General features: G+C 38.5%; 2 protein-coding genes across 3 annotated transcripts; one reads left to right on the forward strand and one right to left on the reverse strand.

Moving 5' to 3' along the window:
• The first annotated feature begins 270 nt into the window (after positions 1 to 270).
• On the forward strand, positions 271 to 9,542 carry cpne3 (copine III). 2 transcript variants are annotated; one of them, XM_079447461.1, is made up of 17 exons: positions 271 to 550; positions 1,957 to 2,097; positions 2,172 to 2,351; positions 2,439 to 2,513; positions 3,204 to 3,275; positions 3,356 to 3,436; positions 3,526 to 3,615; positions 4,973 to 5,071; positions 5,162 to 5,248; positions 5,342 to 5,401; positions 5,491 to 5,624; positions 5,717 to 5,771; positions 5,849 to 5,900; positions 6,010 to 6,143; positions 6,227 to 6,463; positions 7,172 to 7,286; positions 8,193 to 9,542. In XM_079447461.1, the coding sequence occupies exons 2-16, from the start codon at positions 1,966 to 1,968 to the stop codon at positions 7,280 to 7,282; spliced, it is 1,599 nt and encodes a 532-aa protein (XP_079303587.1). In that variant the 5' UTR covers positions 271 to 550; positions 1,957 to 1,965; the 3' UTR covers positions 7,283 to 7,286; positions 8,193 to 9,542. The 2 variants fall into 2 exon arrangements, with proteins under 2 accessions (XP_079303587.1, XP_079303586.1); XM_079447460.1 differs by lacking the exon at positions 7,172 to 7,286.
• Positions 9,349 to 15,757, reverse strand: cngb3.1 (cyclic nucleotide gated channel subunit beta 3, tandem duplicate 1). The gene is made up of 18 exons (XM_079447459.1): positions 15,557 to 15,757; positions 15,037 to 15,091; positions 14,693 to 14,798; positions 13,807 to 13,958; positions 13,311 to 13,610; positions 12,900 to 13,108; positions 12,754 to 12,804; positions 12,383 to 12,469; positions 12,204 to 12,268; positions 12,003 to 12,125; positions 11,761 to 11,902; positions 11,510 to 11,669; positions 11,275 to 11,372; positions 10,384 to 10,467; positions 10,190 to 10,308; positions 9,904 to 10,056; positions 9,670 to 9,820; positions 9,349 to 9,581 (listed from the first exon to the last, which is right to left on the reverse strand). Exons 1-18 carry the CDS (start codon positions 15,659 to 15,661, stop codon positions 9,552 to 9,554), a joined length of 2,190 nt encoding a protein of 729 aa, XP_079303585.1. The 5' UTR covers positions 15,662 to 15,757; the 3' UTR covers positions 9,349 to 9,551.
• Positions 15,758 to 16,278: the final 521 nt, after the last annotated feature.

Consider the following 16,278-nt stretch of genomic DNA (forward strand, 5'->3'; position numbering starts at 1 on the left):
TCAAGTAGGAACCTCACTTCATAATAATGCAGTTTACTATTTCTACATCCTAAAGATGTCTTGTGTTTGTGCAAGAAAACTTATGAAACGTGACAATTTATGTTTGCTTAAACATTTATTCCCGCAAGGTTCAATGTTTTAATACAAAGTGTTCTACATACATCACATTCAAAACATCGAGGAATGATGTCATTAGTTGATATAAAGCCAGGTGTACGGTACAGTTGCGGACACATTGCGTTTATTTGTCCGCAGAGCTCCTCCCATTGAGGGGTCATGTGTAGTCACTTCCCCCACTGCACGAGTCCACTGCGCATGCGCGGGCCACTCACCAGAGGGCGGGCGACGCGACGGTCCCCCACCCAACGTCACAGATCTAAACAAACTTAACAGGAATAAGGATTTTTGACGCGTTGTGAACGCTTCCTTACTTCATATATTACACGATAACCTAGCCGTTTCACAACAAAGAAGAGACCGTCAGGAGCAGAGAAAGTACATCAGAATAAACCGAATCTACACACTCGGTTACGCAGTGAGAGACACTGAGGTGAGTTGTTCCGTTTAGTTTTTTATATGTCGTGAAAATCTCAGCGCTACATTGTAACAGTTGTAACAGTTTGCGCAGTTGATACATTGTTTCCGTTGCTGCGTCCGTGTTGTATAACGTCACGGTGAGATTATTGCATCACTGTGACTAAAACAACCGCGCGCTGAACTTTTGGACTGTGTTTTCTGTGTCATTTAAGTGTGAATTGTAAAAGTCGTGTAGTTGCTTTTATGCAGATGGGCGTGTTGAAACCGCACACGACCACAGATGAGTCAGTCTGTATGTTTCAAGGGAGGCGCAATAGAGAGGATTGAACGGAAACTGTCATCATCACATGTCAGACCATAACATAGATTCAAAGGCTTTTAAGAGATACTTGATATCTAATAAAATATATTGGTTGTTATATACCCGTGTACTAATGGTATTTTCACATATACATGGTGTTAACTCAGTGCTGCAGTAGTAAAGACTACATTACAATGTATTGTAAAATCTACAATATACTGAACATACTCAACTCGATATCGAAATAAATAAAGGAAGAAACACATTTGACGTGAATGCATTAGCACAAAAAGCCAGGTCCCTGACACATGCCTGTAGAATCTGTGTCTTGAATTGGTGTAGTGTCACAGCAGGTTATATAATATGCTCAATGGATTGCTTATAAAAAGGTAATGATTACCCAATGTGGTGAAATATAGCCATCCCTGATTTAAAAAAAGTCGTATAAGTTTAAATTGGCATTAAATGTCAAACTTTACGAGTAAAATTGGCTTTCAACGTTTTTACACTTCCTAGACAAGGTTTTGTTTTGAGCAGGATAGTTGTCCTCCACATTTATCACTAATCATCATGACTTTAAATGACATAAAACAACATAAAGCAAAACAATTGAAACTATAATGATTCAAAATGCTGTAAACATACACAGCATTACTGCAGCTCGGTTGGTGGGGCATTGTGGTCATGGGTTTGAATCCCAAAAGACAAACACCTACTGAAAAAATACCTTGAATGCACTGAGCTTTGTATCAACGCATCTGTCAAATGTAATACTAGTAATTACTATTCCTATTCTTTAGTAGAACCGGTCTGATTCATCAAAATGTGCTTTGACATGTTTGGACAATTAAACAAAAAGGAACCGTGAGAAGCTTACTTTTCTTATCTTAAATGGGTTCTACTTAAAATCAAAACACTTCAGAATTTTCAACCACATTGTCTACACTACTTATGTAGAGTAATGAGTAGAAATGCAAAAAAATATAACAACATGTAAATAAGTAAATGGTCACAGCATGGATTGTTATGGAGTGGGTCTGGTTCATGGTTTTGGGTCCCTTTGAGTTCCCATGGCACAGTCATTATACTCTTTCCATGTAATGTTTCCATGTCAATAGATCAGTCCAATGGCGACGGCATGCGTGACCAAGGTGGAGCTGACGGTCTCCTGTGAAAATCTGTTGGACATGGACGTGGGCTCCAAGTCTGACCCTCTGTGTGTCCTTCTCATGAATTCATCTGAAAGCCAATGGTTCGAGGTCAGTTCCCTTGACCTGCTGCTGTGCACATAGGAAATGTGGAAAAAAGAGTGTAATGACATTGTTTTTCATAGGTCGATCGCACAGAGAGGGTTAAGAATTGCCTGAACCCCAAATTTGCCAAGAAGTTTGTACTGGATTACTGCTTTGAACTGGTTCAGAAGCTCCGATTCAGCATTTACGATATTGACAATAAAACCATTGATTTGAATGACGATGATTTTCTGGGGGAGTTGGAATGTTCCTTGGGTCAGGTAAGAAAATCGGATTGGGAATTTGAGATTCAAGGTCAAAGCGGTTTTCAACGTGTATGAGGTAATTCAATGTTTTTATCTCCACAGATTGTCTCTAGCAGCAAGCTGATGAGACCCTTGGTTCTGAAGAACAAAAAACCTGCAGGAAAGGGAACCATTACGGTAAATGTCCATCACACGCATGTTCATAATATTAAAAAAGAATAAACATTAAATGCCCCCACAAAATGATTTAAAGACAATTGTCTTTCCTTTAGTGGCCCAAATTTTTTTAAAAACAGGAAGTTACAGCATTAGGTACGACAAAATCTACAAACCCCCTCAAGACGTTGTTTGCTCATCTGCAATACATCTCGGAGACGTCTGCTGTCCGATGTCATATAGACATCTAGATGATGTCTGTAAAATGTCTATGATTTTGAATGAACTGCTCTCTCGAACATGTTAAGCAAATGTTGTTACACAGCAGATCTCCAGGTCTTTAGCAGATGTACATGTTCTCTCTGGTGCAATCGTTTCAAAACCTGTATACGAGATATTTTGAAGTATGTCTCAGTAGCTTTGTGTCCATACATTCTTCAAAATATCCTCTTTTGTGTTCAGCAGAAGAAAGTCATACAGGTTTGAAATGACATGAGAGGCAATATTTTTATTTTGGGTGAACTTTTTACTGGTACGTTTTCCAGAAACGGTACATTTTGAGTGCATAAATATGCAAAAAAGTGAATCATTTCGGTCACTTAGCACAGATGACAGGCCTGACAGACACTGACTAACTTGAATTTCATCGTATTTCTGTAAAATAAATCATCACACAAAGAATATCGGTCAATATTTTCTGTCTGTTTTCAGATCAGTGCTGAGGAAATCAAGGACAACAGAGTTGCGAATTTTGAGGTCGAGGCCAGAAAACTGGATAATAAGGTAAAACCACAGAAGGACAGAATTAGTTTGTTTGATATATTTTACAAGTGTAGAATGTCAAAACATGAGCTTTCTTACAGGATTTCTTTGGAAAGTCAGACCCCTACCTGGAATTTCACAGACAAACGGAAACAGGCTGGCAGCTCGCTCATAGAACAGAGGTGTGGTTCTGCTCAAACCCAACACCTGCAAGGTGCTTAACCCATCGAAATACTAATGCTTGCTTACATGGTTATCTTTTCATCATCAGGTGGTAAAAAACAACTTGAACCCTTGCTGGAGACCCTTCAAAATCTCTATTCAGTCTCTCTGTGGAGGGAACATGGAGAAACCAATTAAGGTAGTGTTACATACCGCGCATGCCTCTGGTTTATTGGATGCTTTGAAAAGTATTTAAACATGTAAATGGAATTTCTGTTGCTAACCGGCAAATGTTGGCCTCTTCTATTTACAATCACTTATTTTTCTGGCTTTGGTCTGCGGATGCTGTAAAACTCTGACTTGCTTTGGGTTGTGAGGGAGGTTTTTGTGGCTTGCAACCAGCATTCATGACTTTGTGATTTTTCTGCTAAAGCATCTTTAAAGGCAACTCAATGTCGGGGAAAAGAACAGGTATTTTTCACCGGAGTCTGTGTTTTATTTATCAACTTGTGTGCCATTGAATAGCTGGTGTGTCCTTCACAGTTCAATAGAAGGGAGCTATTCTTTCAGACTGGGGGTTTCTGAATGAGGTCATTATTAACCTTTTCTCACGTTAACTCTTTAACTATGGGGGTCTTTCTCAGAAAAAACAATGCCATTATTGCTTGAACGCATATAGATTTGAATGAAATACAATATAATTTATGTGTAAGTAAATTATTTGTAAAGTCAAAGGTTAACAGTTCCCGGATGAACCTGTGCTATTAGTTTTTATTAGCAGCTCTTATCTGGGAAAACCTTGGACCAAATAGAGCCATTTAATGTGTTTATATCTTTATTGTTTTTTAAATATTTATAATTTAAATGGATATTTTGAATACATACGGTCAGTGTTCTTCAGATTAGTTGTGCTTTTCATTTAAATTTTTTTTATTATTAATGATGAAATATAACTTTGATCAGATTTTATAATAAACTAATATATTACATTTCATAATATAATTTAAAAAAGTATATTATTATGATTTCTAGAATTAAGTTCAATTTAAATATGGATTAGCATTATGGTAATTGCCAATTAAATTATTATTATTAGATGTAATATTATATTTATTTACATACATTTTTATTTTATTTATAAAAATATATATTATTATTTATATAAATAAAACAAATCTGAATAATATTAAGTCAAGTAAAAATGTATAGTGTCAAATGTATCACTGATTGTGACTTTCCTGTGTCCTGTTATTCTGTGAGGAATATGACTTTGGCACATGTGGCATTGAGTGAGAAAGAAGCTCATAGTATAGTTTAAACGTTCAGTGGAAGCGGGCGAGCTTTCATCCATTCCTTCATTCCAAGTTCTGATATGCTGTCTGATATCTGTGTGGTGTCTCGCTCATTTTCTTGATGAAGAGACTCATAGATCTGTGGTGATCTATGGTTCTTCATTTGGTGGGCTGTTATGCATGACCCCTTTCTTTCTCTCCCTCTTCCTTTTTCCTTGATAACCTCACCTTGTGGTGTTTTTAACCCTTTTTCAACCTTTTCAGGTTGAATGTTATGATTATGACAACGATGGATCTCACGATTTAATAGGGATTTTTGAGACCAATATGAAACGCCTTCAGGAGGCTTCCCGCACCTCTCCGGTGAGATACCGCCGTACACCTTCGATTTCAGCAACGTGAAGGGGATTGATGTCCGAACTCATAAAGTTAAAGTTGATTTGTGTCCTGCAGGCTGAGTTTGAATGTATAAACAGTAAGAAAAAGCAGAAGAAGAAAAATTATAAGAACTCTGGAGTCGTGAGTGTGAAAGCTTGTCAGGTACCATGTTGCGCATACACAGATTATATATCAACGTGAATTCGTTCCTTTTAAGTTTCATGTTCCTGGACGTGGTTGTGGTTATTTTCTCAGATTGTCAGAGAATACTCCTTCCTGGACTACATCATGGGTGGGTGCCAGATAAACTTCACAGTAAGTTCTGCATTCGACTGTAAAGTCCACGTTTATATTGTTTTATTTAGACCCATGTGGTTAACTGACTCCTCGTGTCTCTCCCGCAGGTTGGCGTGGACTTCACGGGGTCAAATGGTAACCCCAAATCACCCGATTCTTTACACTTCATCAGTCCTCAAGGCGTGAACGAATATCTCTCAGCCATCTGGTCAGTTGGCCTTGTGGTCCAAGACTATGACAGGTAAAAACATTTGTATTCATTTCACAATAAACGCTTAGTACTTTATGTGTAATATACAGAATGACTCATACATTTCCATCATTCCTTTGCAGTGACAAAATGTTTCCTGCTTTTGGCTTTGGTGCCCAGATTCCACCCGATTGGCAGGTACTGATACAGATAATACAAATCTGCTTGTATGTAAGAGACAAGAAAAGAGTTTCTGACCGCGTTATGATTTCTAGGTGTCCCATGAGTTCCCTCTCAATTTCAATCCGTCGAATCCATACTGCGCAGGTACGTTACAATACAAGTATCAGTTTACCCATCCATCGCCCAAAAACAGGGCGGATGTGTGACAGGAAGCCATGCGTATGAACAGGAAGTTGTCATTCTCCTCCCACAGGTGTAGAAGGTGTGGTGCAGGCCTACAGGATGTGCCTTCCACAGGTCAAACTCTACGGCCCTACAAACTTCGCCCCCATTATCAATCACATGGCGCGGTTTGCACAACAGGCTTTACAGGACAACAAAGCATCGGTAAGGAACATACCTTTTTAAAATGATGGATGTGATTCGCTGTTGGTCCGATCGATCTTTGACTCCGCCCCCATGTGTTCCAGCAATACTACGTTCTGTTGATCATCACGGATGGAGTGATCACAGACATGGATCAGACCCGCACTGCCATTGTCGCGGCTTCCCGCTTACCCATGTCTATAATCATCGTTGGCGTGGGGAAGGCTGACTTCACAGACATGGAGATTCTGGACGGAGACGACGGGCGGCTGAAGTCCATCACGGGAGAGCCAGCCATACGTGACATTGTGCAGTTTGTGCCATTCAGAAAGTTCCAGAACGTGAGTATTGAAGAGGTTTTAAAGTGGACACAAACTTTCTTTGGCTTTGGTTTTCTCTTTGGGGTTCATCTCACAGACAAGCTTTTAGTGTCTAAGATGGATAAATGTCTAAGATGAAAATAAATTGCCCTGCCATATATTTAAATATATCAGTGGCATTGTTTTGTCTAAAACAAATCACACCAGTAATGCGTTTATCTAAGGCCTTTATTAAAAGTGACTTAAATATCGAAATTTAACTAAGGCATAGTACTGGCTTAAGATAAGCCGTGTCTGTGAAACTGGGCCTTTATTTTGAAGGCAGAAACTAGTGATTCGTGTCATTAGTTCATTTATTTGTTTATAATATACTGTAGTGACCAAAAGTGACGTCAGGAGAGCATATTTGTATTATACAATATTTGCTTTCATGCCACCTAAGGTTAGATTAAACCATTAAAATATGCAACATTTTATTTCAATTAATACATGTACAACACAATTGAAAATAGACATTTGTCAATTTTGGCCAATACTGTATGTAGTGTAAACATATAAACTGTATTTCAAAAGTTTTTTCGCACATTCATGCTGGTCAGTATTCTGATCAGATCCTGAGCATTGCAGAACACATCACATTGTATGTATTGCTTGTTTTTAGCCTCAGACGGTCCACGTGCCCTTAGCATGTAGCTTCTCACCTGTCCCTTTGTGTCCATTTCATTTCAGGCCCCCAGGGAAATGCTTGCACAGTGTGTACTGGCAGAATTACCGCAACAAGTCACATCCTACTTCAGATATAAAAACCTGTCTCCTCCTCACGAGCCAAATTGTCCATAGACATGTAGGGTTCAAAATCGATTCTCCTCTCCTTTTCTGCACTTTGCGTCTGTCTGGATTTCTCATGTGTTTCTATTGAACGTTACTCATCCTTTTTTTATTCAAATAGAAGGCGGCAGGTGTGAGTATTTGTATGCCGCCTTGTATTTTTACGGGCATGTTAATAGCATCACAGTCTGAGACGGGAGGAATGGTTGTAATGAAGTCTAGAAAGGAGGAAAAAGGCATCCGTAAGGCATGAGGATGTTTTTCTGAATAACATCAGAATTGCTGTAGCTATGGGACGTTTGGACATTCTTTGCAAAACTATTCATGTCGGCACAATTGAAAATGATTTGTTTCTATGGCAACGCTTATAATGCCAAAATGGATCCGTGTGTTTCAAGTTAGTGGGTAGTTATGCACTTAATTTGACTTTTATAATTTCTTGATTTACACAATATAATACTTTACATCAGTCATATTATACGATTAGAATCAGTAACTTATAATTGCAGTAATTCTGACGTGACGGTTATACAGAAGGAAAGTTACCCAAACGTGGAAAATCCTGCATCATTTACTCACCCTCACGTCATTCCAAACCTGTGTGACCGTCTATCTTTTGCAGCACACAAAATACATTTTAAAGAACGTTGGTAACCAAATAACACGACCCCCATTGACTTCCATTGTATGGACAGAAAACCATGAGACCTTGAAATATCGTCTGTTGTTTCACACGGTAGAAAGAGTCGTATACAGGTTTTGAATGACTTTGAATGATTTTTATTTGGGGGTGAACTGTCCCTTAAAGTACCGTACTGTACTGTAGTTTCTCTGCTCCTGCCACCCCCCACCGCAGTTCTCTACGGTCTCTTCTGCTGCTAAACATAAATATGACGGATAACACTGTTCTCTCTTTCTGTAGTCTCCTAAAGAGGCGCTCGCTCAAAGCGTTCTGGCGGAGGTTCCTGGTCAGGTCGTCACATACTTTAACACGATGAAGTTTCCTCCTCCAAACTCCAATACTCCGGTAGCCGTTCCAGAGGGGCCGACAAAGAACTGAGAGGCTGTTTTCCTTCCCACATAGTGCACACGACTTGACATGTATTGCATCTCTCCTCCTAACCTATATATGCCAAGTTATGACATTGTACAGTCAGCCAATTGTAAATCGCAAAACAAAACCAGACGTGGTGATGAGATTTTATTTTTAAAAAGCTTTTCAAATCATTACACATTTATTTTAGTTTTTATTTGAACTATATGGATTTTGCGAAACTCTATACTGGGCGGTAATGACGGTATTCATCGCTCATATATAAATGAGGAATGACGATTCAGATTTAAATATCAAAAATGCCTCGAGGAAGGGGAGATGGGCAGTACGAAGTTTGTTTTATTGTTTTTTATAAACCCAGTGTCATTTTCATTCCCTTTTACATGTTTACAGGTCAGGTTTTTTCTATCATGCCATTATCCTACCACTATATCATGTTTTTATATCCGTGTATAATTGTAAACGGTGCCTGATTGACCATATTTCTTGTTTCTTGGACATATAATATGGGTCATGCTTTAACTTTGCAGTACAGAAACTTGCATTCTTTTATTTACGAACATTATTTGGCAGCTGCAAACGTGCAGAGTTTAACTTTTGACCAGAATGCATGTTAAACCACGCATTTACGAGATACAGCTTTGATTCATCTCAGAGGTTTGTGCATACGGATGAAAGCCATAAGATAGATGAGGTTTATAATGACCAGTAGTAGTCATTTTGTGCCTAAATACACATTCATAAGCACAGATGAACTTCTCATCAGTATTATCTTTGTTGATTTTTTTTTTAATTCACACATGCACATTTAATCTCTACATCACGACCAGCTCATAATCGCAGCGCTGACATTAGAAAATAAACATGTTTTCCCCATGTAATGTGTCTCTAGTTTATCATATAGCTGTTATTTAGTCAGACTTTGTATCATGCTTTGTGCCAAAAATGAAACATGAAGCACTTGCATTAATGTTCTGTGTTATTATTGTGCACATTAATTAAAAAATAAAAGACAAAAAAGGTTATACAATAAACATTTTATTTCAATATTAAAAACGCACACCTATTTACAGGATACAAAGCACAGAAGAACCAGTTATTGTTGACAAGCACAATGCTGAACCAGTTACATAATGAATCCAAGATTATGGGTGGACAGTGTTTGTGTTATTTAACAGACTACAACTAATAAAAGTAGATGGAGAAACGATGCAATGGATGACCTTCTTATGTTGTTTTCTCTGCTTCCGCCTGAGCCTTTAAAAAAACGTTTTTTTCAGATTAGTTATTAGGATAAACTTAAACATACAAACTGCATCATGAGAATTGTATATAGAAGCCACACCTTAAGTTTAGCTAATAAACCTCCTTTTCCAAATCCTCCAAAAGCACGAAGCATTTTAGGAGTGGGAGGTTTGGGTCCAAATAAATCCAATCCTTTTTTCTTGTCTTTCTCCTCTGGAGCAGGAGCTTTACCTTTGGCCTTCATCAGTTTTCTGCCAAGCAAAGAGTGATCGTCTCTTTTTCAACTCGATGCATTTCAAACCAATTAAGAAGCGACGTGTACTGCGTGACTCACCGTCCCTTCTTGGCCAGAACTTTCTGGGATTCAGGATAGTGGACCAGAATGTCAGTCAGATCTTTCTTGTCCAGCACAAAGAGGTTGGCGAACCCATGAGCGGCTACATTCGCTGTCCTTCTGTTGCCTCCATCCTTTGCTGACTGTAATAGACTGAAAAAAGACGTTTTAATATTCATAAAATTTGAAATATGCAGCATTTGGCAGCTCGAAATCGGCAACAAAACAGATCCAATTTGTTTTCTTAATTTGGTTCAAGTCCCACCCCAGTCAACTATCAACCTACCTGATTTCTCCAAACACACAACCTGCTTTTAGCGTCACAAACACAATCTTATTGTCAGGTCCACCGATAACCTGCACCTCTCCAGCTTTGATGACGTACATTTCTCTCCCAATGTCACCCTGCAAGGAATGATAGGAGATGTTTTTCTGTGAGACTGTGAGAATTCAGGTTTTAATGTTGATTGATTTTCTTACCTTTTTACACACAAAGTCTCCTGGCAAGTACACGATGGATTTCAGGCGTAGTAACATGTCCACAAGCATCTGACTGTCACAACCCTAAAAACATTTATTGTATTCTTTAATATGTGTTATTACGTGATTATTATACGTGTTATTATGTGTTATTACCTGTTTATTATATGTGTTATTATGTGTTATGTGTTATTATAAGGAATCAAGATATCTTTTATCATTGTCGTATGATTTTGCTTGGAAACCATAGAATGCAGAATATTTATTGTTGTATAAAAGGGCCACCAGTAGAGGGCAGCAGCGGATAGTTTGGGACTATTTTGGGCTATAGGGTTATATAGTGCAGGGGTTTTCAAACTAGGGTCAGGGGGCCTCCAGAATGGTTTAAGGGGTCCCCAGACATTTTTTTTTGAGAAACGAAAGAGAGCAAAAGTTGTAAAACTCTATACTGAAGATTATTCCAGTTTAACTTTTTCAAGCAATATGTTGTCTTTACAATATCACACATACTATTTGTATAACAGTTTAAATGCTTTGCCAAAAAGGACATGTATTTTAGAAAGGTGGTCCATTGCGAAAGGTTAATCATATTTGGGGTCCTTGGCATGAAAAGTTTGGAAACCCCTGATCTAGTGTATATCCACGCATCCTCCAAAATCTTTCGAAAATAAATAACACTTAGCAGATGCATTCTTTAAAAAAGTTTAATTCTTCCAAAAAATAGATGAAACTGTCGACAACTCATCGTACACTCACTCATTTGATCAAATCAATGATGATTCCAGCTACATTTAAATGAGCACATCATGTGCATGGCAAATATGCGCAAACTAAAAGACTTCAAAGTTTTAAAGGGAATTTCATGTCGGTGTGCTCATCGTTTTGTCTTGCCTTAAAGAGATCAATCTTCTGGAAGGTGGCGAGATTGATGTCCACAGCAATGGCTGTTCTCATCACCAGAGGCATTTTGTCCAACAATTCAGATTCATCTGTATAAAGATATTAGAAGATTTTTGCAGCTGATCCTAACCCAGACATCTCTCAGTCTTTATGCACATCTAGATTTGATATACTTGTCTCCAACACCACTCCATCCACCTGCGTACTGGCTTTCCAAGGTTCTTACCCAGCATGCCCTGAGAGTCCCAGGTATAGTTGTACCAGGTGCGCACTCTGTTTTGCACGTGTTTGGGGATGGTGTAGGTGTTCATATATGCCACACACGCATCCATAGAGGCACGGAAGTATGTCTGACCGGCCGTGGCTGCTCCGATGACATCCCTCATCTGTGTTCAAAGATAACAGTCAGACAAACCAAGGTACCGTGCCAAAAATAAAATGTACAGAATTATTTATGTTACATCTTTCCATGTTCACCTGTCCTATTAAGCTGGAGAAAACAAAGACGCCGGTGAAGAAGTTGACCAGCTGAAAGATGATCTCAAAGAGCGTGTGTGGCTCGGGAAGACCTCCGATAGTGATCAGGGTACGGGTGGCGAAGTAATAACATCGGAGATACCTATAAATATATACAGGTACCCATAAATCAACAACATGATTATAACAGTTAAATTATGATATGGACAGAGAGCAGTGATTCTACAAGAATGGGTTCATACGCATTTCCTTCCCCGTTGTATGTCCATTTAGTGCTGCCCAGTCCCTCATATTCTGACGCCACATAGTACAGACAAGAGTTGAGATGTAAACAGTACAGGAGATATCCGGTAGTGCGGGCGACTCTGAAAGAGATGATGTTTTATAGCTTAAGATGCTGATTGGTTGTGGAGGCTGAAGAACGAAAGATTTCTTAGACGTACCTCCAGATATAAGCCTTAGCCATGATGCTTTCTAAACGGTCACTGAACTCAAAAAACGACTCGTACTGAAAAGCAAGAAAGAATGTTTGCGTTATTCACAGCGCAGATGTTGTGCGAACACAAACAAATACACAACCGATGTGAAGAACAAGTGTTTTTTGGGAGGTTGTGGTACTGACCCGCAAGAACCGGTTTAACCTGAAAAGTGATGTAAATCCAAAGTGGAAACACAGCAAGTCAAATGGAATAACACTTATCAGGTCTGTCTGTCAAGAGAAAGAAACACATAGGTCTCTTGTAATTCTTGGAATGTTAAAGGGACGGTTCACCCAAAAACAAAACGTCTGTCTTTATTTACTGATCAAAAACTGTAAAGATATGTTTGGTTACAAGCATTCTTCCAAATATCCTTCTCCATGTTAATAGGAATAAATAAAATGATACAGATTTGGAACTACTCGAAGATCAGTAAATGAAGACAGAATAAAACATTTTGAGCGTACTGTCCCTTTAAGCTATATGCTGTATATCTATATTGAATGGTAAATACCTGAAACCTGGCAGATTCTCTGTACTTCTGTTTCGTCATCGCTCTGTCTTTCTACAAAGAAATATCTGTTTTAATATCACGAGGACATCCCACAGTGAAATCTATACTTGTGAGTTTTTAATAAATGAATCTGCGCGGGCACGTACTATGATGTCTCCTGCCTTCACAAATTGTAAGCGTGGCTGAAAGATGATGATATCTAAGATGTTGACCAGATCTGCCAGAATGTCAAACAATATCCAGAAAGGGATCGACACTGGCGTGTGGTACGGAAAACACAAGCGCGCCGTGGCAAACCAAACGTTGTAGTTAAAAGCGATCGTGATGACACTCAGCCATTTAATATACCTGCGATCTGTTGAGAAAGACCAGATAAAAGCAAATGTAGTGTGGATTGTCGAGGTCAAATCATCTGAATTTGGGTCAGTTGATGAGAAATGTTTGAGTTCATATTGAGATCTTGACTTCTGGGCTCAGACATTGTTGAGATCTCTTCTGAAACTACATTTTGTACATTTCTCAAGAGAAACATGTGAGAGACATATGTCAGTTCTCACCTGTAAACTGATCGATGGTCATTCCTATATACGTGTCCATCTTGTTTTCTAAAGGTTGGAGAAGCGTGTCTATACATGTGAACCTGATTTTTGGACACATGGCCTCTGCCTGCTCCTTCTCCAGTTTCTCTTTCTCAGCATTCAGTTTCTCCACTTTCTCTAATCTTTCTTTTTCCTCTTTTTCCATCTTGGCAGCTGCTTTCTTTGCATCTTCCTCTTTCTTCTTCTGCTCGGCTTCCTCTCGTTTCTTTCTCTCCTCCTCCTGCTTTTTGATCCAGTCTGGCTTTCGATAAACCGGCGCTGGACATCGACATCAGACCAGAGTTAAGAACAATCCAACCATAACACAACATCAGAAATGTGTAGATATGATGATAATATAAAACCATGTTTTAGGACATTTACTAATTACAAATCATTGAGAAACATATGAGTTACATCTACAATTTCTATGAGGTACATATGCTGAAATGTTTTGAGTGATGGATGTACTCACTGACGGGTGGGCTGCGCTCCGGTGATGAGGCGTAGGGGTCGATGACTTTCTCTTTATAAGACTCCACCCGTTCTCTTTTTTTCTTCACGATCTCTCGCAGGTGATCATCAGAATATCTGTTGATGACGATAGGTGGAGGTGCACCATCCTCGCTATAATAAAAAATAAAATAAAATGACTAGCAGTGGAAGTAAAGATAGGGCGATTTAAGAATGTCATTGTCTGTAATATGAAGTCAATAGAGACGGACTACACAAAGTAAACATAAAGCTCTGAAGCAAGGAAGGAAGTAGAAAAGGAAGTAACATTTAATAAATCAATTATTTTATATTATTTTATTAACAGTTATAGAACATTAACTTGTTTGTTCAAAGCAGCCCTATATGAATAACTGAACGAGGTTAAATTTAGCACAAACCACGCTGGCTGTTGTTTAAGTCACATAATAATAGTAGAGAGTATTACACTTCATCTTACATCATATTCTTGTAACGTAACAAATGATTAGCTATTCATTTAAATATGTGCTATATCACTATATCACTGGCCCTGCAAGCAAGAAGACATGTTCCCATGATCCTCTTTAGCCAAAAATACAACAGAAATCCCATAATCTCCTTTCAGCTCCTTTAAAGGCACATAAATACATTTGGCCAACAATGACATGACAGAACAAACACAACATTTCCCGTAGCTCAATTGGCAGAGCAAAGGTGGGTTTGAACACAGATACTGATTTTTTTAAAACTTGAATGCACTATATTTTGATTTGGATAAAATCATCTACTAATTTCAAATGTTAGCTTTCTGTCTTCCAGTGATCCAGCAGATCTCTCCAACCCACCTACTCCGCAATGATCATCTCAAGGTGGTCTTTAATTCTTACCCTCCTGCCTCATTGGCTGGATCCTCTGTTTTGGCGTCTGGTTTAGGGGGCTCTGGGGCAGGTGCAGGAGCCGGGGCAGGTGCTGGGGTGGGGGAAGGAACTGGTTCTAAAGACACACAGGACAAAATGATCTTTTTGTAAGAATCTTACATGATTTAGCGGTTTACAATCCATTTAAGCAAAGGAAACGAATTGCACTTTGTAATGGTTAACGGTGATTTGTGTTGTATTGCGTGTTCATATTGACAGTGTGAATTCAGATCTTGTCAGTTTCAGATGGGATGTTACACATTTCTATTTATGAAACTTAGCAGTACTTCTTTTATGTACATGAATGTTCTCACCGGCTGGCTTCTCTTCTTTTCTTTCTTCATCTTTCTTCTCATTTGATTTGTCCTCCTGTGAACACAAATAAATACTATTATCTTTACATACAAATGTCAATGTAGTCTCAAAGTAACTTTAGATTTAATATAGTATCATGTCAACCTGCTGTCACTGCTTGAACTGCTTTTCATATAGACATATTTACATGCACCAAATGAGTTTCTTTAAAATATTAACAATAGTTGCTAGTTGATGACCAAAATGATGACATCATCTCAAAGATTAGTTCCTCTTTTAACATGCGCTTGGCAGTCCTCATTGCGACTTTAAACTAAAAAAATGTTACGCCAAAAATTACAATTATAATGTAATGACCCTTTTAGCTAGTTTATTTCTTATATTTGTCTATAAATAAGACATAGCCATTAAAAACTAAACAAGCCAGACATTTTTGCACTTTTCTATAAATAAAAGTCCAGTCTTTACATGAAAAAACAGAAATAGACACTGTGTTGTGTGGAATGTAGGTGGTCTTACCTTCTCCGGAGGGGCAGGTGCTGGAGTCGAAGCAAGAGCAGGTGACCCGGGGCTGACCGCTGCTGTAGTTTTGGGCGAAAAAAGCGCTTTTAACGTGCTGAGCATGCTTGCAAACGGCACAGTTTACACCGTGCACACAATCCCATCCAGATCTATTCCTCAACTGTCTTTAACCAACTGTTGATGTCTGAACGCTGATCTGCTTCAATTAATGCTTAGAGATCTATAAATTCCCTCTTTGGAAAAACCCTCTTCCCATGATTCATCATAATCCACCAATCCCATTTGCTATCAACTGAATCGGTCACAAACTCTCTCTTTTAACACTAATGTAGTACGTTTGGATCCTGTCTACAATTTCGGGAGATCATTGCATGGATGTTTGGTTAATGATGATTTACCTGAAGTAAAAAATCTGCCAGTAGTTCATTACGCAGACAGGATCTGTTAGCTATTCCTGTTCTGTTTGTGCTGTATATTTGCTCCTGATCCACATTTAGAAAGACCACTTAGTTAATTAAAACTCCCAATGACCCAGTCAGACTAAAGAGATTAACTGAGATCCCATGACAGATTTAAAAGACTCCTTCGAAACGTGTATTTCTTAAATACTGGTGAACCTAAATATTACATGGTTAGATGACGGCATGTGTCAAATTTGTGTTTATTAAATATAAAGATGCATTCAATTGGATTGAGAAATGATTGGAAAAAAACGGTGT

The sequence above is a fragment of the Barbatula barbatula genome, assembly GCF_947034865.1.
Source record: "Barbatula barbatula genome assembly, chromosome: 23".
In the NCBI taxonomy this organism is placed as follows: domain Eukaryota; kingdom Metazoa; phylum Chordata; class Actinopteri; order Cypriniformes; family Nemacheilidae; genus Barbatula; species Barbatula barbatula.